Below are 24,245 nucleotides of genomic sequence, written 5' to 3' on the forward strand. Positions count from 1 at the left end.
CACCCAGGCTGGAGTAGAGTGGCACAATCTCAACTCACTGCAACCTCCACCTCCCAGGTTCAAGCAATTCTTCTGCCTCAGCCTCCCGAGTAGCTGGGATTACAGGCATGCGCCACCATGCCCAGCTAATTTTTGTATTTTTAGTAGAGACAGAGTTTCACTACATTCGCCAGGCTGATCTTGAACTCCTGACCTCAAGTGATCCACCGCCTTGGCCTCCCAAAAAGCTGGGATTACAGGCGTGAGCCACCACGCCCGGCCCAGGATGATTTTTATTAGTATGTAACACAGCCTCTTTAAGCTCACTGGAACCAGTGGTATCACATGTCTTCTTGTTTCCTTGAAGGTGATGATGTTTAGCTTTTGCCTTTCTTTTCATGCCACCAGCAGCACTGTCTCCAGCAGAGTGTTTCTGTGGGAGTGTCCTCCCCTTATTATCATCAAGGATTATGATAGGCAAAACACAGAATCAGAATATGATGGTGTTTAAGAAGAACCAAAATAAATATAAGTTAATTATAGCCCAGGAGACTATTATTATTATTATTATTATTTTATTTTTTTTTTTTTTTTGAGACGGAGTCTCACTTTGTTGCCCAGGCTGGAGTGCAGTGGCACGATCTCGGCTCACTGCAAGCCCCGCCTCCTGGGTTCACGCCATTCTCCTGCCTCAGCCTCCCGAGTAGCTGGGACTACAAGCGCCCGCCACCACGCCCAGCTAATTTTTTGTATTTTTAGTAGAGATGGGGTTTCACCGTGTTTGCCAGGATGGTCTCGATCTCCTGACCTTGTGATCTGCCCGCCTCAGCCTCCCAAAGTGCTAGGATTACAGGTGCGAGCCACCGCGCCCGGTCCAGGAGACTATTATTAATGATAAACAAGTGAACACAAGTCTGGTGGAGCACTCCAACAAAGCCATGTTGTTCCCAAAGAACAGCTTGTCTCCTTTTTATGATGATAATTTCCACTTTTAATTTTCTTATGATAGTATTATGTGAAATACTAATTGTGTTCCAAGATAACCAGTCACATTACATCAACTTTTTTGCCTAGGAAGGGTTCCTATGTTTAGGTGCTGTTTATTCTGATACTCTAATGCCTGAGAGCAGGGTCAGCAAACTACAGCCCCACTTGTTTTCTTAAAATAAAGTTGTTTTGGAATACAGCAGTCTTAGGTTCATTCAGGCTGCTATAACAAAATACCATAAACGGAGTGGCTTCTAAACAACAGAAATTTATTTCTTACAGTTCTGGAGGCTGGAAAGTTTAAGATCAAGGTAGTCCGATGTCTGGTGAGGGCCCACTTTCTGGCTCATAGGTGGTGCCTTCTCGCTGTGTCCGCACATGGTAGAAGGACAAGAGTCTCTCAGGCTTCTTTTATAAGGGCACTAATCCTATTTGTGAAGACTTCACCTTTATGACCCAATCACCTCCCCAAATTCCCATCTCCTAATACCATCACTTTGGGGTTAGAATTTCAACACATGAATCTTATGGGGACACAAACATTCGGACCCTAGCAACAGTCATGCCTATTCATGTATGTATTTTCTATGGCTGCTTTCACACTACAACAGCAGACTTGAGTAGTTGTGACAGGGACCTTGTGGTCAATAAAGGCTAAAACACCTACTATCTGACCCTTTAAGAAGTTTGCCAACCCAGTCATAGACCAGCACTGTCTCACTGAACTTCCAGAAGCAATGGATCTGTTCTGCCTTTGCACTGTCCCATGTTAACCCCTAGTCACATACACTAATAGTTATCTGAGCACTTGGAATGTGGTTAGCACAACTGAAGAACTAGATTTCAAATTTTATTTAATTCTAATTAATTCATAATGTTAAACAGCCACATGTTGCTAGGGGTAACAGCATTGGATAGCACAACCTCAGAGGTAGCAGCATTATTACTAGAAGAATCTTCAGCTCTGTGACTCACAAATTTGCTCACTCATTCCAGAAACCTTTGTTGAGGCCCTAGTATGTGTCAGCACTGTGGTAGTTTCTTACTGTGTGTGTACATGTGAACACATGAGTGGTAAAATAACATAACAGAATTTACCATTTTAGCCATTGTAAGTGTTCAGTTCAGTGGCATTAAGTACGTTCACATTGTTGTGTGGCCATCACCATGTGGTGGATTCTTGACATTCATAGTCTGTGCCCTGAATGGGGCTCACCATGTAGTGAGGAAATCCTGACACAACGTGGCAAGTACAGTGATGAAGGTGCCACCACAGGGGCCCGCACTGGAGGGGGAAGAAGGAATGTTCAGCATTTTGACAGTAGGAATCAATGTCGTAGAAAGCACTTGTAGCCTCAGTCTGAAAGTAAGCTATGAAGGGAATAGGTTGAGATGCCTTAAAGAGTTTAACAGGTTCTAGCATCGTCAGGCCTCTGAGAGCGGGATTTATTTAATCCTTAGATAGTCTGTAATAGTTTATTGGGTGGTCGGAAAAAGTGAATGCATTTCCAAAGGTGGACAATTCACTTCTCACTTATATTTAGGTTCCAGTTCAAAATATATATATATAAATACATTAATGTATTTCCAATCTCTGGAGCAGACATTCAGAACAGGTAATACACACAATTATGGTAATGAGCTGACTGAGAACATGCACCACACAGGTATGCCCATTTAAGGTCTTGTCACTATCACAGAGTTGTGTTTTATAAATTAGTTTGATTCCAAAGCTATTTCAAAGACAATCAGTAGCTGTTTTTGAAATTGCCCACTCTCTCTGAGACTTTTTTTCTGGGTTCCACTTCTCACTTCATCCTGTTTAGGTTTCCCAAAAATTTCAAAGCATCTTCATGGAGCAACAGAGATTGCAAATGTTTCCAGACTATGAAGCTGGAATAGCTAAAGCAGATAATTTGGGTTTGGCAGGACCCAGAATGACCCTGAAAAAGAGAGCCAACTGGATTTCCTTCATAAAGGTAAAGAGACTCGTGGTGATAGTCATCTATCAGTGATGTCAGCAGTGTCACAGTGTCATCTAAGCAGGCTAGGCAACCTGGCAACAGCAGGTTTATGTGGTCCCTGTTGTCCCCTCTCCTTAGTGCCCTCAGCAAACTGTCCTCTTTGACTAGGGGAGATGCTTCCCTGTCCTCAAGGGAGGCAACTCAGATAACCTGGCCTTGTGTGCCACACTGTCTCAGCTCTTTGCCTGCCTTGGCTCTATGTCGAGGTTTGCTATGCTGATCTGCCTTCTCTGAAGATTCTGCAGATGCCTGTACCTCACTCTAATGGGCTCAAACTCCCTGCTTATTACTAATGATCTCAGATACTTGGCAAGAGCTAAGCTTACCATCCAAGGGTGTGATTGACTTGTGTAAATCCAACCGTTGAGTCAAAAACTATTTATTTGGTACATATTGTATATCAGGTATGGCCCTTCATGCTGGAGATACACAGTTCACAAACAATATGCAAGTAAGCAGACTAAATAAGATGATTTTAGGTCGTGCTAACTATGGTCAGTTCTTGTTATTCAAGGTAGTTGTGTTCTGGAAAGTCACCAGGAACACCGAGTTAGCAAATACTGAATCGTTACTCCTAGGGGAAATAGAGTTAGTTCCTGTGAACCTCTTGTCGGAACACTCATCAATACATAACTGTTTTATGTGTGTTTCTGTTTAAAGACATCTTATTTAAAATATATTGTTGATTCATTAACATTGAACTAATGACTAACAGCACTGTAATTCATGCCTGAATGAAGCTTATCTAACACATGTATTTTTTCCAAAAGGCACATCACACAGCCTTCTAATGCTTAGGAACATCAGACATTACTTTGGCACTACCCATGGGGACCATTTTCAACAGTAAAATGACCACCAAAAAGCACAAAAATGTGAAGAATGTGGCACTAAATGGACCATAAAAGGATGCTTGTTTGTAATATGCGAGCAGAAACAAGAAGGCAGAGTGTTGCCTTGTTCAAACGGAGTTGAGAATATGCCCATTGAGTGATTCAAATTTTTACCATCCTGCACACGCCTATGAGTGACTGTGAAAGCTCTACTAGTATTGAGTTTTGAGTCACAAAAAATGTTGGATAGTAGGCAAAATCACAAACATGGAATCCACAAACAACAAGGATTGATTGTATCATGAAGAAAAGAAAAATCTTGGCCAGGTGCTGTGGCTCACGCCTGTAATCCCAGCACTTTGGGAGGCCAAGGTGGGCGGATCATGAGGTCAAGACATTGAGACCATCCTGGCCAACATGGTGAAACCCTCTCTGTACTAAAAAAAAAAATACAAAAATTAGCTGGGCATGGTGGCGCGTGCCTGTAGTCCCAGCTACTTGGGAGGCTGAGGCAGGAGAATCGCTTGAACCTGGGAGGTGGAGGTTGCAGTGAGCTGAGATTGCACCACTGCACTCCAGCCTAGTGACAGAGTGAGACTCCATCTAAAAATTAAAATAAAATCAAATAAATTGTGTATGACTGTTTTAGTCTATTCAGGCTGCTTTAACAAAATACCATAAACTGTGTAGCTTATAAAGAACAGAAATATATTTCTCACAGTTCTAGAGGCTGGGAAGTCCAAGATCAGGGGGCCAGCATGGTTAAGTTCTGGAAGGTCCTCTTTCAGGCTACAGGCTTCTGACTTCTCCCTGTGTCCTCACATGGTGGAAGAAAAAAGCCAAGCTCCCTCAGGCCTCTTGTAAGGGCATGAATACTGTTCATGAGGGCTCTACCATCATGATCTAATCACATCCCCAAATTCTATTACTAATGCCATCACCTTGGGGGTTAGGTTTCAACATTTAAATTTTAGAGGAACACATTCAGACCATAGGAGTGAATCAAGATGGACTGAGAGAAATCAAAGATCGCTCCTAGTTCCATCTAGTGCTTGAGGAACAAGGTAGTCCATGTAAGGGAAGCCGGACTTTCTGTTTTAGATTGTTACACTTGATATCCAAGAATAGATATCAAAGGAGTAGTTGGATATAATAGGCTGGAGTTTAGGGCTGAGATATAAATTTGAGTGTTAATGGTATTTACAGCAACAGAACTTATTTTTGAAATACAGTTTATTAATATGAAAGATGTTTTAAATGTGGAGTCACAAGGAGTCTGTGGGTGAACTTTCTTTTGCCCTGTAAATAAAGTGCAATGACCAACTCTGATGGATTTAGGGTCCCTGCTGCTTGTGGATGGTATGGTGTCATCCCAGATAGATCTACTGCATCTTATAGGCCAGGCACCAACAGGAACTGATGCTGCTGTCTCCTTCAGTGGATCTGTGAACCCATGAAGACCCTTTCCAAAAGCTCACTTGTCCTAGCCAACCTAGCACCAAAGCCAGATACCATTTCAGAAGGTCCTTGAATCTCTTTGCTTGCAACTTTTATTGAGAATCATTGTTATGTTGTAACTTTATGTGAACATGTTTATCCACTAGATCAAGCCAAAATGTGATCTGTGGCAAAAGAAGCTTTTGACTAAATTAAAAGAATGGAGAAGAACAGATGCATTATTGCAACTCCAAGCAAAGTTTTTGAAGGTGAGAAAATAACCATGTTTCCATGTAGATGTTTGCTAAAATCATTCTCAAAATATGCAATTTTCTTTCCCTTTTTAAAAATGTTGGCATGGATTCACTATGACGGCTTTATTTGAAACTTTTTTTTTTTTTTGAGACAAGAGTCTTGCTCTTTCACCAGACTGGAGTACAGTGGCGTGATCTCGGCTCACTGCAACCTCTGCCTCCTGGGCTCAAGCGATTCTCCTGCCTCAGCCTCCCTAGCAGCTGGGATTACAGGCGTGCGCTACCATGCCCAGCTAATTTTTGCATTTTTAGTAGAGTCGCGGTTTCACCATGTTGGCCAGGCTGGTCTCGAACTCTCGACCTCAAGTGATTTGCCCACCTCGGCCTCCCAAAATGGTAGGATTACAGGCATGAGCCACCACGCCCAGCCTTATTTTAAACTTTCTAATCTAATTGCCACATTTTAAAAATCCTGTTAGCTTTCAGTAGAGAATAAAAAATTGTCAAAAAGCTGGACTTTAGGTCCAGGCACAGTGACTCATGTCTGTAATCCCAGCACTTTGGGAGGCCAAGGCAGGAGGATTGTTTGAGCCCAGGAGTTCAAGACCAGTGTAGGCAACAAAAAGAGACCCTGCCTCTACAAATTCTTTTCTTTAAAAATTAGCCAGGTGTGGTGAAACACACCTGTAGTCCCAGCTACTCGGGAGGCTGAGGTGGGAGGATTGCTTGAGCCCAGGAGGTCAAGGTTGCAGTGAGCCATGATTGCGTCACTGCACTCCAGCCTGGGTGAGAGCGTGAGACTCTGTCTCAAACAGCAACAACAACAACAAAACAACAACAACAACAAAAACCAAAAACAAAACCCAAAAAACTGGATTTTAGTCCAGCTTTAACACCAACTCTCTGTGATATTTGTCTAGTCATGTAACCTCCTTGAGCCTTAGCTTCTTTATCTGTGAAACAAAATACTCAACTAAATTATTTTTTAAAATATTTTAATTGACAAAAATTGTACATAATTATAGGGTACAGAGTGATATTTTGATACATACAATGTATAATTATCAAATCAAGGTAACAAGCATATCCATCTTCTCAAACATCTATTATTTATTTGCCTTGGGAATATTCAAAATCCCCTTTTCTAATTATTTGAAAATATACAATAAATTATTGTTAACCACAGTCACCTTACAGTGCTATGGAATGCAAGAACTTATTTTCCCTATCTACTGATAATTTTGTATCCTTTAAACAATCTCTCCCTATCCCACCCTCACCCTCTCAGCCTTAATAATCGCTATTCTACTTTCTACTTCTATGAGAACAACTTTTTTAGCTTGTGAAAATGAGTAAGAACATGTGGAGAACATGAGTAAGAACATGTATTTTCCTTTCAGTGCCTGGCTTATTTCACTTAACATAAAGTCCTCCAAGCTCATCAGTGTTGTTGCAAATGACAGGATCTCATTCTTTTTATGGCCAAATAGTATTCCATTGGGTATATATAACACATTTTCTTTATCCATTCATCTGTTAACAGATACTTTTATCTTGGTTATTGTGAATAGGGCTGCAATAAACGTGGGAGTACAGATATCTGTTCAATATACTGATTTCCTTTTTAAAAAATTTATACACCATAGTGAGATTGCTGGATCATGTGGTAGTTCTAGTTATAGGTTTTAGAGGGACCTCTGTACTTTTTTCAATAATAGCTATGGTAATTTATAAGTCCAACAGTGTATAAGAGTTGTCTTTTCTCTGCATCTTTGCCAGAATTTGATTTTTTTTGTCTTTTTGTTAATAGCCATTCTAACTGGAATCAGATTATATCACATTGTGGTTTTTGATTTGCATTTGATGATTAGTGATGTTGAGCATTTTTTCATATACTTGTTGGTCATTTGAATACTTTCTTTTGGGAAATATCCATTCAGGATCATTTTCCCATTTCTAAATCAGATTATTTGTGTGTGTATGTGTGTGTGTGTGTGTGTGTGTGTTTAGTTTGATATAATCCCACTTGTCTATTTTTGCTTTTGTTGTCTATGCTTTGGAGATTATATCCATAAAATATTTTCCCAGACCAATGTCCTGAAGTGTTTCTCCTTATAGTTTCTTCTAATAGTTTTATAGTTCAGAGTCTTATATTTAAATCTTTAATCCATTTTGAGTTGATTTTTGTATATGGAGAGAGAAGGGTCTTGTTTCATTTTTCTGCATATCCAGATATCCAGTTTATCCAGTATCATTTATTGAACAGACTGTTCTTTCCCCAATGTATGTTTTTGGTGCCTTTGTTAAAAATCACTTGACTATAAATATGAGGATTTATTTCTGGGTTCTCTATTCTGTTTCATTGATCCATGTACCTGTTTTTATGCCAGTACCATGCTGCTTTAGTTACAGTGTATTTGTAGTATATTTTGAAGTCAGATAATGTGATGCCACCAGCTTTGTCCTTTTTGACCAGGATTACTTTGGTTGTTTGGGTCTTTTGTGGTTCCGTACACATTTTAGGATTATTTTTTCTATTTCTGTGAAGAATGTCAGTGGTGTTTTGATAGGTATTGCTTTGAATCTGTGGATCAATTTGGGTATGGTCATTTTCAACATATTAATCTTTTCAATCTATGAACATGACATTTCTTTCCATTTTTTGTGTTTTCTTCCATTTCTTCCATTGGTACTTCGTAGTTTTTATTGTTGAGATCTTTCACCTGGGGGTTAATTTTATTCCTACATAATATTTTTTATAGCTATTGAAAATGTAATTGCTTTCTTGGTTCCTTTTTCAGCTAGTTTGTTATTGGTGTATAGAAATGTCAATAATTTTTGTATGTTGATTTTGTATCCTGAAATTTTACTGAATTTGTCTGTCAGTTCTAAGAGTTTTTGGCAAAGTCTTTAGGTTTTTCCACATATGAGATCACATTGTCTTCAAAAAGACAATTTGACTTCCTTTTTTCCAATTTGAATGCCCTTTGTTTTTCATTTTGCCTAGTTGCTCTGGCTAGGCCTTCTAGTACAGTGTCAAATTGTAGTGGGGAAAGTAGGCACCTTTATATTGTTCCAACGATTAGAGGAAAAGCTTTCAACTTTTCCTCATAATGTTAGTTGTAGATTTGTCATATGTAGACTTTATAGTGCTTAGGTAAATTTCTTCTATGCCTAATTTGTTGAGAGTTTTTATCATGAAGGGATGTTGAATTTTATCAAATGCTTTTTCTGTGCCTATTGAAATGATCATGCATTTTTGTTCCTCATTCTCTTTATGTGATGTATCAAGTTTATTGAGTTGTGTATATTGAATCATCCTTGGATCCCTGGGATAAATCTCACTTGATCATGGTGTATTAATCTTTTGGTGCGCTGTTGGATTTGGTTTACTACTGTTTTGTTGAAGATTTTTGCATCTATGTTCATCAGGAATATCAGCCTGTAGTTTTCTTTTTTTGTTGTTCTGTGCTTGTCTGGGTTTTGTATTAGGGTAATATTGGCCTTGTAGAATGAATTTGGAAGAATTCCCTCCTTTTCATGTTTTTGGAATAGTATAAGAAGAATCCATGTTAATTCTTTAAAAGTTTGGTAGAATTCAGCAGTGAAGTCATCCAGTTCTTGGCTTTTCTTTGTTGAGAGACTTTCTATTATTGATGCAGTTGTGTTCCTTGTTATTTGTCTGTTCAGGTTTTCTACTTCTTCCTGGTTCAATCTTGATAGGTTGCATGTGTCCAGAAGTTTACCGATTTCCTCTAGGTTTTCCAATTTGTTGGCCTATAGTTGTTTATAATAGTCTTTAATGGTCCTTGTATTTTTTTTTTTTTTTTTTTTGAGACAGAGTTTCGCTCTCGTTGCCCAGGTTGGAGTGCAATGGCACAATCTTGGTTCTCCACAACCTCTGCCTCCTGGGTTCAAGCAATTCTCCTGCCTCAGCCTCCCGAGTAGCTGGGATTATAGGCACCCGCCACCATGCCCGACTAATTTTGAATTTTTAGTAGAGACGGAGTTTCTCCATTTTGGTCAGGCTGGCCTCGAATTCCTGACCTCAGGTGATCCACCCGTCTCAGCCTTCCAAAGTGCTGGGATTACAGGTGTGAGCCACTGTACCTGGCCTAATCCTTGTATTTCTGTGGTATCAGTTTTAATGTCTCCTCTTTCATTTTTAATTTGATTTATTCAGATCTTTTTTTTGTTAGGTAGTCTAGCTAATGGTTTTTCAATTTTGTTTATCTTTTTAAAAAGTCAGCTTTTTGTTTCATTGATCTTTTGTATTGTTTTTAGTTTTTAATTAATTTATTTCTTCCCTAATTTTTATTATGTATTCCCTTCTACTTATATTGGATTTGGTTTGTTCTTGCTTCTTTAGTTCCTTGAGGTGCATCAGTAGGTTGTTATTTTCAAAATTTACTACTTTTTGGTGTAGGTGTTTGTTGCTATAAACTTTCTTCTTATACTGCTTTTGCTGTATCCGATAGGTTTTGGTTTGTTACGTTTCTTTTCTTTATTTTTATTTTTATTTTTATTTTTATTTTGGGATGGAGTCTCACTCTGTCACCCAGACTGGAGTACAGTGGTGTGATCCTGGCTCATTGCAACCTCCACCTCCCGGGTTCAAGCAATTCTCCTGCCTCAGCCTCCTGAGTAGCTGGGGTTACAGGTTCCTGCCCCCAAGCCTGGCTAAATTTGTATTTTTAGTAGAGATGAGGTTTCAGCATTTTGGCCAGGCTCATCTTGAACTCCCGACCTCAGGTGATCTGCCCGCCTTGGCCTCCCAAAATGTTGAGATTACAGGTGTGAGCCACCATGCCTGGCCAGCATGTTGTGTTTCTATTTTCATTAGTTTCAATAAATTTTTAAAATTTGCTTTTTAATTTCTTTATTGATCCGTTGGTCATTCAGGAGCATGTTGTTTAATTTCCATGAGTTTGTGCCGTTCCCAAACTTTCCCTTGTTATTGATTTCTAGTTTTATTCCACTGAGGTCTGAAAAGATACTTAATATAATTTTGATTTTTTAAAATTTTTTGAGTCTTTTTTTGTGGCCTAACATATTGTCTATCCCAGAGGACGTTCCAGGTGCAGGTGAGAAGAATGTGTATTCTGTAACTGTTGGTTAAAATGTTCTGTAAGTGTCTATTAGGTCCATTTGTTTATAGTGCAATTTAAGATTGATATTTCTTTGTTGAATTTCCATCTAGATGATCTCTCCAGTGCTGAGTGTGGGGTATTGAAGGCATCAACTATTATAGTATTGGAGTCTATCTCTCCCTTTAGATCTAATAATATTTGGTTAAATATCTGGGTCCTCTGGTGTTAGGTGTATATATATTTATAATTACTATATACTCTTGCTGAATCGATCCCTTTGTCGTTATATAATGAACTTTATCTCTTTTTACCTTTTTTGACTTAAAATCTATTTTATCTGATATAAGTGTAGCTACACCTGCTCACATTTGGCTTCCATTTGCATGGAATATTTTTTTCTATCCCTTTTTTTTTGTTTTTTTTAGTTTATGTGTCTTTACAGATGAAGTGAGTTTCTTCTAGGCAGCATATAGTTGGATCATTTAAAAAAATCAATTCGGACAGTCTATGTCTTTTAATTGGGGAATTTAAACTATTTACATTCAAGGTTATCGTTGATAGGTGAAGCCTTACTCCTGTCATTCTATTAGTTGTTTTCTGGTTGTTTCATATAGTCTTTGTTCCTTTCTCCTTTCTTATTGTTTATATTTTCAGTTTGGTGGTTTTCTGTAGCAAAAAGATTTGATTACTTTCTCTTTCTTATGTGTATCTGCTCTATCAGTAACTTTTATACTTTTGTCTGTTTTCATGAGGGTAGTTATTGTCCTTTCACTTCCAGATGCAGGACTTGTATATTTCTTGCAAAGCCAGTCTAGTGATGATAAATTCCCCATTTTCTCCTTGTCTGGGAAAAACTTTATTTTGCCTTCATTTCTGAAGGTTAACTTTGCTAGGAATAGTACTCTTGACTGGCAGTTTTTCTTTTCTTTCAGCACTTTAAATATATCATCCTATTCTCTTCTGGTCCATAAGGTTTTGCTGAGAAACCTCTGTTAGTCTGATAGAGATTCCATGATATGTAACTTGACACTTTTCTCTTGCTGTTTTTAGAATTTTCTCCTTTGTCTTTGACTTTTGACAGTTTAACTATCATGTGCCTCAGAGAGGGCTTTCTGGGTTGAATTTGGGAACTTTTGAGCTTACTAGATATGGATATCCATATCTCTCCTAAGACTTGGGAAGATTTCAGTGGTTATTTTATTATGTAGGTTTTCTATGTCTTGTTCCAGCTCTTCTCCTTCTGGAATTCCCATAAAATGAATATTTGTTTACTTAATGGTATTATATAAATCGTTTAAGCTTTCTTCACTTTTTTCTTTTTTGTCTGGCTGGATTATTTCAAAAGATCTTCAAGTTCAGAAAATTTTTCTTCTGCTTGATCTAATCTATTGTTGAATTTCTCAATTGTATTTCTTATGTTCTTCACTGAATTCTTGAACTCTAAGATCTCTGTTTGGGTCTTTTTTATATCAATCTCTATTGAGTATCTTATTTATTTATTTTTTATTTGTTTGTTTTTGAGACAGAGTCTTGCTTTGTCACTTAGGCTGGAGTGCAGTGGCACAATTAGAACTCTCACTATGGCCTTGAACTTCTGGGCTCAAATGATCCTCCCACCTCAGCCTCCTAAGTAGCTGGGACTACAGGCATGTACTACCACACCTAGCTAATTTTAAAAATGTTTAGTAGAGACAAGATCTCGCTGTGTTGCCCAGGCTGGTCTTGAACACCTGGACTCAAGCAATCCTCCCACCTCGGCCTCCCAAAGTGCTGGGGTTACAGGTATAAGCCACCATGCCTGGCCAGATTTTTGATTTAGATCATGAATTATTTTTCTGATTTCATTGAGTTGTCTATCTGTTTTCTCTTGTATCTCACTGAGTTTTCTTAAAATAATTATTTTGAATTCCTATCCAGGCATTTTATAGATTGCCTTTTCTTTGGGGTCTAGATACCATGTTCCTTTGGAGGGGTCATGTTTCCTTGCTTTTTTGCTTCTTGTATTATTACATTGATATCTGCATATCTGGTGGAATGGGTGCCTCTTCCAATTTTATGGGGTAGCTTTTATAGGGATACATTTTCCCCATAGATGTGTCCTATAGTGTTGGTTAGGTAAGGATGCTTTAGCTTTGGTTCTGGATGGGTACAGTAGTGTAGTCTCTGTGTGATTTCTTTGGCTGTATTCAGTGTCTGCAAGTACCTTACTGGCCTAGGCTCTGGGTATTTGCGAAGGCAGTGGTGTGGCTTTGCTTGGGGTAAGGGCCACCAAGTGGGCCAATTCTTAGGTTCTGGAAGGCACACAGTGGGCATGGCATCTCTGCTGATTGCAGGGTTGGTGTCGCAGGCACCAGTCAGGCTGGATGTTGGTTCCTGGGATACTGGTGTAGTACATGGTGGCTCTGCCACTGGAAGAGATGGGTTTGCTGGCAGCTGTAGGCACCAGGTGGGCCAGTCATTGGTCTCTGGGGAGCCTGCGCCTAAATGATACTTTTATTTTGGTTAAAAAAAAAAAAAAGTAACATAAAATTTACCATCTTAACCGTCTTTAAGTACAGTACGTCCTCACTGAACACCATTGATAGATTCTTGGAAACTGCAACTTTAAACAAAACAATGTATAAGAAAAATCAGCATTTTTTCTCATCAACATTACAATACAATGATATTGAATAAAATGTTATTTGAGGACCTGCTCTACATTGTTTTGCTTAAAGTTGTGGTTTCCAAGACCTATTGATGACATTAAATGAATATTTACTGTATACCATTCAGGGATACAGAAAATGTATCCCTATAAAAGCTACCCCATAAAATTGGAAGAGGCACCCATTCCACCAGATACACACATATCAATGTAAGAATACAAGAAGCGTCCAGGCACGGTGGCTCACGCCTGTAATCCCAACACTTTGGGAGGCCGAGATAGGTGGATGACTTGAGGTTGGGAGTTCGAGGCGAGCCTGACCAACATGGAGAAACCCCATCTCTACTAAAAATACAAAATTAGCTGGGCATGGTGGTGCGTGACTGTAATCCCAGCTACTCGGGAGACTAAGGCAGGAGAATCGCTTGAACCTGGGAAGCAGAGGTTGTGGTGAGCTGAGATAGCACCATTGCCCTCCAGCCTGGGCAACAAGACCAAAACTCCATCTCAAAAAAAAAAAAAAAAAGATTACAAGAAGCAAAAAAACAAGGAAACTTGACACCTCCAAAAGAACATGATAATTGTGGCATTGAATACATTCATAATGTTTCACAGTATATCTCCAGGATGTTTTTATCTTGCAAACTTAAACTCTATACCCATCAAACAACAACTCTCATTTTCCCTTCCTCCCAGCTCCTGGCAACCAGCATTCTACTTTCTTTTTCTATATGTTTGGCTACTTTAGATACCTCATATAAGTGGAATCATGCAATATTTGTCTTTGTGGTTTATTTTACTTAGTATAGTGTCCTCAAGGTTCATCCATGTTGCAGTGTGTGTCAGAATTTCCTTCCTTTTTTCAAGGCTGAATAACATTCCCTTATAAGTATATACCACATTAAAAAAAATCTGTTCATCTGATATGAGGATTTGGGTTGCTTCCACCTTTTGGATATTGTCAATAATGTTGCTATAAATATGGATTTGCAAATACCTCATCAAGATCTTGCTTTCAATTCTTTTGGATATATATCCAGAAGTACAATTGCTAGATCACATGGTAATTTTATTTTATTTTATTTTTAAGGAACCACCATACTGTTTTCCATAGCATTTGCACCATTTTATAATCCCACCAACAGTGCACAAAGGTTCCAATTTTGCCACATCTTCACCAACACTGGTTATTTTATGATTTTTAATAGCAGCCATTCTAATGGGTGTGAGGTGAAATCTTACTGTGGTTTTGATTTGAGTTTCTCTGATGATTAGTGATGTTGAGCATCTTTTATATGCTTCTTAGCCATTTGTATATCATCTTTAGATAATATCTATTCAAATCCTTTGCTTATTTTTTCTTTCATCTTTCTTTTTTTTTTTTTTTTGTAATTGACTGCCTATTTTTAAATCAGTTTATTTGATTTTTTCTTGTTGAGTTGCAGTTATTTTTGAGACAGGGTCTCACTCTGTCACCCAGGCTGAAGTGCAGTGGTGTGACCTTGGCTCACTGCAACCTCCTCCTCCTGGGCTCAAGTGATCCTCCCACGTTAGCCTCTCAAGTAGCTGGGATTACAGGTGCACACCACTACACCAGGCTAATTTTTTGGTATTTTTTTGTAGAGTTGGGGTTTTAGCATGTTTCCCAGGCTGGTCTTGAACTCCTGGGCTCAAGCAATCCACCTGCCTTGGCCTCCCAAAGTGCTGGGATTACAGGTGTGAACCACTGCACCCAGCCTGGAGTTCTTTATGTATTCTGGCTATTAGCCACTTATTGGATATATAATTTGCAAATCTTTTCTCCCGTTATATAGGTTGACTCTTCATTTCAATTGATTTGCATCCTTTGCTGCACAAAAGATGTTAAGTTTGGTGTCATCCTATTTGTCTATTTTTGCTTTTGTTGCTTGGACTTTTGGTGTTATATTCAAGAAATTGTTGCCAAACTTAATATCATGAAGCATTTCCCCTATGTTTCCTTCTAAGGGTTTCATAATTGTAGGTCTTACATTTAGATCTTTAATTCATTTTGAGTAATTTTTGTATGTGGTATAAGGATAAAACTTTATTATTTTGCATGTGGATATTCAGTTTTCCCAACAACATATATTGAAGACATTGTCCTTTCCCCATTGAGTGGTCTTGGCACCCTTAACCATATATGTGAGAGTTTATTTCTAGGCTTTCTACTCATTCCATTGGTCTACCTCTCTCTCTTTATGCCAGTACCATACTGTTTTGATTACTATATCTTTGTAATATTTTTTGAATTCAGGGAGTGTAAGTTCTTCAACTTTGTTCTTTTGGAAAATTGTTTAGCTACTTGGGGTCCCTTGAGATTTCATATAAATTGTAGGATGAATTTTTCTATATCTGCAAGAAATGTCTTTGGAATTTTGATAGAGATTGAAATAAATGATCTTTGAGGTTCTTTGTGATATTAAAGTGATATAGTATATATGTATCACTTAAGTAGCAATTCAGTTCTGGGATTATTATTAAATTCTTTACCTCCAGATGAGAAGAAGGGACATTTATTCAGCTCCTTCTACATGGTAGGCATTATTGCAGCACTCTGGGTAGAGACATCATTAGTATTTTTGTTAGGTGGACTTGCCCTGCTCTGCATGGAAAAGCCAGGATTCCTGCAGAGATACAAGCCCAGGTCTGTGTCCTTATAAAGCTTGTGCTCTTCTTGTGCTACACTTCTGCGCCCTCCTCCATTGCCCAGAAGCTTCCTAACAGTTGACAGAGTTTGCACCCAACGCTGATGGGTGTTTATCTTTTCACTGATGCCACAACAGTTGTGGGAGTACCACCTGCTATTGTCTTTAGGGGATTGTCACAGAATTTTTAAATGAGCTACTAAGTATATTTGAATACTTACAGTGCTGAATGGACAAACATATTTGGGGAATCATGATGCTGGACTTTAATTTTATTTTTTAATTGAATAAAGTCCTACCTAAACTTTCTTCCTTGTTCACGTGTATGTGACCAAAATCTTGCTGAGAAAAAGGGAGTATGCTTCTCATAACCATTCCTTCTCTTCTCTATTCTCCCTGAGACTTCCAACCCTGAGCGAATAATGCAAGTGCTCCAAGATCACGCTGCAAAGACAGTCATGCTGGCTCCACATCATCCATCTTTTGTGGCTTCCCAAGGTTTGCATCAGTGCAACTATGACCAAGTCTGGGAGAATATTTACAGCAACATCAACCTCTGTCAGGTACTACAGGAAGAAATAACCAATATGCCCTTTTATGCAACTTGCTACCTGTGTGTAACCCTTAGACATTTACTTTGGTAGTTTTTCTGACACCCTCCCCACCAAAATCTCTTTTCATCTAGCCAGGTTTATTTTCATTATAAGAAAGATTAAGTGCTCATTAAAAAGAAATATATAAAGAAGTATAACATAAGACGTTGTTCCTACAAGGACAGATACTTAAACCAGTAAATGCCAGTGCAAGGCTGTACATCCAAGGGCTAAGCAAACAATGAGTTGGACAGTTATTAAATATCGTATTTAGAAAGTGGTCCCCAAAGGGTAGATTCTATTGGGGAAAGCCTCTTGAAGGAGAGGAAATTGAGCTGGGTTTGAAGGAAGCATAGGACTTAGGGAAGTGGTGGGGAGGAAAGTAGGGAGTGCATTCTAGGAGGTACAGCATGAAGAGCATGCTGAGGAGATACTGGATGGGACATAGTCAGAGCCAGCTTAGTTGAGTGGAAGATTCATGTGGAAATATAGTGAAAAGAAAGGATGTTTGTTTGTTTGTTTGTCAGGGGATGTGCTGGTTGTGAATGCTCATGAATTCTAGACAAAAGAATCTGTGCTTTTTCCTATAAGGAAAATATTTCATACAAAGGCATATGTTTAAAGAAAAATAATGTGACAGCAAAATGTTAGTTGGACTGAAAGAGGGAGAGTTTGGAGACAAGGAAGCCAGTTAGGTAGCTGCTGCACAGGATAGGCATGAGGTTTGGAAGTGAAAAGAAGTTTATTCACAAAGCTAGTGTATACTTGTCTTTACAATGATACCATAACATTTTTGAAGCTTTCATCTGCTATTATTTGTCACTCTAAAAGAAGAGTTTTGTTTCATTTGTCTATTTAAGTTGGGAAGACGTAAATATGTTTATAGTCTAAGGGGAGGAAGCAGTAGAGAAGAGGAGACAGCAGACATGAAAAGGGAAATGTGAGAAACAGATGACCCTGGGGAAGAGGAGGGGATGGGATGAAGAAATCAGATGGAGGAGTAATTTTGAGAAATCAAGAATGACATCACTTCCCTTGAGGTGAATGGGATACATAGAATTTTCAGGTGCAAAAAGGTAAGATGTGGGTGCTCCTGACTGGCCCTGGCTGTCTCAGAGAGAGGGAGGAGGCAGAGGTCATCTGCATTAGTGAAGTGGACGGCAAGAGCTACATGTGAGGAGGTGCATGGCCATGAGAAAGGCCACAGGACCATCAGTAAGAGGAAAATACACGAATGACTGCATAGTCAAGAGGCCCCTGGTAAAACCCAATGCTATGAATTTGTAGTGAGCCCCTTTTGTATAAATTCTATTCCTTTCACCCCTAAACATGATTGTAGAGTGCCTGAAAATTGTATAAAATCAAAGTTGAGAGGAAGTTGAGTAAATGCTAGAGAAAGAAGTACTGTCACGGTCCATTATCCCCGGCTGGATATGGGGGAAAGTGAGACCTCAGGGTATCCAGTGAGTTATGGATTAGTTGGGAGCACACACCACACACACACACACACACACACACACACGCATGCATGCACACCCCTTTTATAACTGTTCAATTTGTTTGAGCAAGGATCTAGAGATCTAATGAGAAATGAGTTGGCCACGCACATCAGGAGCAGAGGCAACATATCATAGCCTGGATCTCCCAGGCCCCTGAATTTCCTGACAGGGTATGCAACTACCAGTGACACACTCCTTGGCTAGCATCCTGCCAGAGTTGAAAAAATGGCCACATTTTTCCTATCCCATTGCCATTTTACATCTGAAGTTTGTATCACCATTCAGGAAGATCTTACACGAACAAGGAGACATTAAAAAAACATTGACTCTCCTGTTCCTGAACCAAACATAGAGGATATAGGGTAGAGGAGAAAGGAGTGAGAAGGCAGAGTCTGTCCCAGTGTCTCGGAACCGTGTCTTTGCTTCTAAGATCCTGAACAGTTTACTTATTTTTATTTTTATTTATTTATTTATTTATTTTTGAGACAGAGTCTCACTGGGTCACCCAGACTGGAGTGCAGTGGTGCGATCTCGGCTCACTGCAACCTCTGCCTCCCAGCTTCAATGGGACCACAGGCGTGCACCACTACCTCTGGCTAATTTTCTTTTTTTTTTTTGAGACAGAGTCTCGCTCTGTTGCCCAGACTGGAGTGCAGTGGCACGATCTCAGGTCACTGCAAGCTCCACCTCCCAGGTTCATGCCATTCTCCTGCCTCAGCCTCCTGAGTAGCTGGGACTACAGGTGCCCACCACCACACCTGGCTAATTTTTTGTATTTTTAGTAGAGACGGGGTTTCACCGCGTTAGCCAGGATGGTCTTGATCTCCTGACCTTGTGATCCGCCCACCTCTGCCTCCCAAAGTGCTGGGATTACAGGCGTGAGCCACCGCGCCCAGCCACCTCTGGCTAATTTTCATATTTTCAGTAGAGATGGGGTTTCTCCATGTTGGCCAGGCTGGTCTTGAACTCCTGACCTCAAGTGATCCACCCACCTCAGCCTCCCAAAGTGCTGGGATTACAGGCATGAGCCATCATGCCCAGCCTTGGACAGTTTACCTCCTGATACAGATGTAATAATCATCCTTTACCTGGGGAGTTACGGTAATAACATCTGAGGGCCATCAGCACAAGTCTGTTTTCCTCCTTGAGTGAGAGAATAAAGGGAATTAAATTCCGGAGGTCCGTAAAGGGGTGAGAGGAGATGAATAAGAGTGAGGAGAGGGCCAGGCGCAGTGGCTCATGCCTGTAATCCCAGCACTTTGGGAGGCTGAAGTGGGTGGATCACAAGGTCAGGAGATCGAGACCATCCTGGCTAACATGGTGAAACCCTGTCTCTACTAAAAATACAAAAAATTAGCCGGGCGTGGTGACACGCGCCTGTAGTCCCAGCTACTCGGGAAGCTGAGGCAGGAGAATTGCTTGAACCCGGGAGGCGGACGTTGCAGTGAGCCGAGATCGTGCCATTGCACTCCAGTCTAGGCGACAGAGTGAGACTCTGTCTTAAAAAAAAAAAAAAAGAGTGAGGAGACGTCGGAATCAAAGGAGGAGGGAGTCAGAGATAAAGAGCTTCGTGTTTGAAATTATGGAGAAATGGTGAGGTCTAGGATGTGGCCTGACCACTGGGAAACTGAGTTGTAGCACTGCCCACAGGCACTTAGGGGACAAAGGGGGTTACCTCTGTAGGACCACTGTGCCAGTGAAAAGCAGAAGGTAAACAGTGACAGTAGGAGATGGTGGCTCAGGTAAGTGTTGAGTAGTAGAAAACACCAAGCTAGGGCAACAGTGTAAGAAACTGGTGGAAATGGAAGCAGGGAAAGCTCCTGCTTCTCCTCCCAACCATGCAATGAAGGGGACAACGAACACTTTTTGCTCTCACTGCTTTCTTCCACTTGCAGAGGGGATGGAAATTCAGGTACTGATAGGATGCAGTCTGTGCTTTCACCAAAGTCTGTTTTGAATGCAATTGCCCAAATAATAAAAAGAAAAGAAAAGAAAACCACTTCCTCTAGCTATTTACTGACATATAAATGTTGTTCTTGGAATCTTGGAATTCCCCAAAGGGAGAAAAATATCAGCACTGCATTTTCAAGTTGACTTATGGTAAATAGACCATAGAGAGACTAATAATACCTGTAGATCTTCAGATTCCAGAGATGGGGCATGAGGGGAGACATACAACACACACACAAATCACTCTACAAATTAGGATCATGAAGTTTTCCATTTTCTCATTCATTCATTCATTCCATGATTATTACATGGATATTGCCTTTGTGTCAGGAACTGTACTTGGGTTAGGGGACGAAACAGACCCAGTCCCTGCCCTGAGAGCAACATACAATAAACAAGTGAACAAAGAAGTAAACCTACATCTTTAACTTGTGAGTGTCATGAAGAAAACAGGGGGCAGAGAACAATAAGTGGAGGGGAGCACCCTCTGACAGAGGTCAGCCAAATCTTGGGGTGGGAGGATTGAGTTGAATTTAATGAATGAGAAGGAGGCAGCCATGCAAAGAGCCTGGAGAAGAAAAGAATTCCCTTCCTTTCCCTTCCCTTTCCTTCCCTTCCCTTCCCTCCCCTCCCCTCCCCTCCCCTCCCCTTCCCTTCCCTTCCCTTCCCTCCCCTCCCCTTCCCTTCCCTTCCCTTCCCTTTCCTTCCCTCCCCTCCCCTCCCCTCCCCTCCCCTCTCCTCCCCTCCCCTCCCCTCTCCTCCCCTCCCCTCTCCTCCACTTCCCCTCCCTCCCCTCCCCTCCCCTTCCTTTCCCTCCCTTCCCCTCCCCTCCCTTCCCTTTCCTTTTTTCCCTTTCTTAAAACCAGTGCTATTTTCTGTTCCAAAGCAAAGAACAGAAAATAATACTGGGTTTAGGAATAGAAATTCCAAGGCAACAGCCAATATTTTCTAGTTTTCTTCACATTTTCCCATGGGTGGCACTTTGTAACCTCCTGGAGTATTTCTGCTTTGTTCAAGAGCCACTTTATACTGTATCAGTGCCCCACTGGTAGCACATAGCCATTCTGGATGTTAAATGCTAATCAAATCAGATTAGGATTAAGTAAAAATGTGGCAGCTAGGAGGAGTTACAGGAATGTGAGTATGAATCTTAAAGCTGTGTTACTGTTTTGCAAACATGTAGCAGTCAAGTGTGGATTTTAGCATCTGTATGCTTGTTAGCATCTGTATGCTGGTCAGCATCTTGATTCTGAATTTGGCAAGTGGCAACCAATACCTCATGACAGATAAGTTTCTTAAAGGGCCTTCTGCATAAAGAAAAACAAACTTCATAGTACGACTGTCTGTCCATTTTGGCATCTCTGAGAGAATGAATATAATCACTAATTGTAGCACAACTTCAGAACAGTTTCTAATCAGTTCTCACTGAATGCCATTCACCAGTAACCTTTCCTTTTTTGTTTTGTTTTGTTTTGTTTTGTTTGTTTTTGTCAGGGTCTTACTCTGTTGCCCAGGCTGAAGTGCAGTGGTGTGATTTCAGCTCATTGCAGCCTTTGCCTCCTGGGTTCAAGTGATCCTCCTGACTCAACCCCCAGAGTAGCTGGGACTATGGGTGGGTGGGCGCACACCATCACTACCAGCTATTTTTTTTTCTTTCTGTAGAGACAGGGTTTCACCATTTGCCCAGGCTGGTCTCGAAGAAATCTACCTGCCTCAGCCTCCCAAAGTGCTGAGGTTACAGGCATGAGCCACTGTGCCCGGCCCCACTTTCCTTTAGGGAGTTTTTTTTTTTTTTCAACTTATTTTGAAATAGTTTGAGATTTACAGAAAAGCTGCAAAGGTAGTACAAAGAGTTCCCATATACCCCTACTCAATTTCTTATATTATCGACATCTTACCTTGTAGTGATACATTTGTCATACCCAAGGAACCAACATTGGTACATTACTGTTAACTAAACTAGGCTTCATCTGGATTTCACCAGTTTTTCCATTAATGTTCTCTTTCTGCCCCAGGATCCTATCCAGGATACCATGTTACCTTTAATCATCGTACCTCCCCCACCTCCCCTGCTCTGTGACAGTTCCTCAGTCTTTCTTTGGTTATCATGACATTGACAGTCTTTAGGAGTACCAGCCCTGCAATCTATAGACCTTTGCCTAATTTGAGTTTGCCTGATATTTTCTCATGGTTACACTGGGGTTATGGGTTTAGAGGGAGAAGAATATTACAGAGGCTAAGTGTCTTCACCACATCCTATTCAGGGAGCATGATATCAACATGACATCATGGCTGATGTTAATCTAGCTCACTTGGTTAAGCTAGTAGTGATTGCCAGGTTTCTCCACTGAAGTTACCATTTTTTTCTTTAAGGAGTTTTTAAAAATTAAGTTAAATCATAGAAGTAATAAATAAATGTCTTCTCCTTGTAAAAAGTTGAAACATTACTGAAAAGTTAAATTCCCCTTTAACTACTCCCTGCTGCCCATCCTGCTCCCCATTCCACCTCCTTAGAGGCAAACACTGTTATTGCTTTGAGCCTTTTCAATGCATTTACATGCCTACGTATATCCCCATAAAATATATATAGGATAAGTTTGCATTTGAGGTTTTTATATAAATGATATATCATACTATATGGATATCTTTCTGCAACCCAACAATATGTCTTGGAGATCTGCTGTTCTTTTCAATGGCTAGTTGTATTTTATTGTATACTACAGATTACACCCCAGCTAGGCCTGCGTAGATCCTCTGGAACCTGTAATTGTTAGATCAAGTTACTCATGTTCACAAAAAAAGCACATTTATTAAAATGGCTATGTAGAGACATTACACACTACTATTGACCATCGTATTTTCAAAGATAAGGTTTAAATTGGTCACTGTTTTTTTAACCTCATAGAGTAGTAAAGCAGCAGAAAATACCACATCCAGTTTGCAGTGTTGGGGGGCAGTGGTAGAGTCCTTCCTTTGCCTCTTCCCACTGACCACACCAAGGAGGGAAGGTGCTCCCCTGCATTTCCAGAGGTAATGTGATGTAGTGAGAAGAAGGTGTGCTCGCACAGAAATGGTGGTGTAGACAGTAGCTCCGATGTGCAACATATTCAGCGAAACACAAAACACCCTTTTCCTGGTTCTTCTCATCAAATTCAATAAAACATTTACTTAAAAAATTTTCTGATGACAATAGTGGCATGTATTTAACACAGAAAACTTGGGAAATATAGAAAAATGCAAGAAAGAAAACTGAAATCACCCCTTATTGTACCATCCAGATTAACAACAGTGTTATTAATCCTTCTAGCCTCTGTTTCAGTGGATAAACCCATGTAAGCAGCAGAGATGTTCTGGGTGTGGGGAATACATAACAGTCTTACTTTTCCTACCTACCTCCCACTCCATTTCCCCTGCCAACTTCCCAGAAGAAAATGAGATTTGCAATCAGCAGAAATCTCAGAACTGTCAAAACACATGAACTCGGTCATGCTGACAAAGAGCCACAGGCAGTAAAGGTCAGCAGATTTCCACACCCAGGCCGGGAGAATGAACACAGATGGGGTTGCCTTGCTGCTTACCTGCACCGTCTCCAGTACGCTTAGGGGTCTACGCTTCTGGACTTGGTATTTCTTAAGCAGTTTCCTTTTGTGGGATGTTGTTGGTCCTTTTTCCTGGAGGATGCTGGGTGCTCTCCTTTTCCTGCTCCAGCTGATCTGTGCTCCCTTCCTTTTTCCCAGGCCACCTGCAGGTCCAGCAGTACTTTTGTGGTTTGTTCAGTCAGTCCTTCAAATGTCTTCCACTGTAACTTGATGTCGCTTTCTGTCCTGTCCTATGTAATTCTGGGTAATTTTAGAAGTAGCTGAAAGCGTCACAATCCCATCAGAGAAAGGATGTGGCTCAGAGCCTTCCTTCTGGGACCACATCAAATAGTGCTGAACAGCAACCCGAGAGCACTACAGGCCAGGAGGCAAAAGGCTCCACTGAACCCCTGTTACCCCAGATTCATAGGAATTGTCAAAATTCAGCTACTCTCAGAGTATATGCTTTCCTGTAGATTTTAAAAAACATAACAGAGATGTTCTTTACTTTGGAATGACGATCTTTCTGTTTTAATGAACAAGAATGCACCATGTCACCTCACAGGGTCTTTTCCAGTCCTAGGGTTGTGGGATGTTTACACAGAAATACACTGATGTGTACACTGAGCTGGAAGCCAAGTCTACCTACAAGCAGAATGGGCAATACTTAACGCTACTCAATTGGACAACTTTCTCTCTCACCCACTT

The 24,245-nt window shown here is 40.3% G+C and overlaps 1 protein-coding gene across 1 annotated transcript in view; it reads left to right on the plus strand.

Annotated features, from left to right (window-relative positions):
- Window positions 1–2,854: 2,854 nt before the first annotated feature.
- The window catches only part of LOC129037837 (uncharacterized), a 44,771-nt gene continuing 23,380 nt past the window's right edge, over window positions 2,855–24,245 (plus strand). Inside the window, exons 1-3 of the mRNA XM_054490028.2 lie at window positions 2,855–2,945; window positions 5,428–5,529; window positions 16,319–16,480. Coding sequence (XP_054346003.2) covers window positions 2,904–2,945; window positions 5,428–5,529; window positions 16,319–16,480 — 306 coding nt within the window. The 5' untranslated portion in view covers window positions 2,855–2,903. The remainder of the gene's footprint in view (window positions 2,946–5,427; window positions 5,530–16,318; window positions 16,481–24,245) is intronic.

Source organism: Pongo pygmaeus, chromosome 5 (genome assembly GCF_028885625.2).
Source record: "Pongo pygmaeus isolate AG05252 chromosome 5, NHGRI_mPonPyg2-v2.0_pri, whole genome shotgun sequence".
In the NCBI taxonomy this organism is placed as follows: domain Eukaryota; kingdom Metazoa; phylum Chordata; class Mammalia; order Primates; family Hominidae; genus Pongo; species Pongo pygmaeus.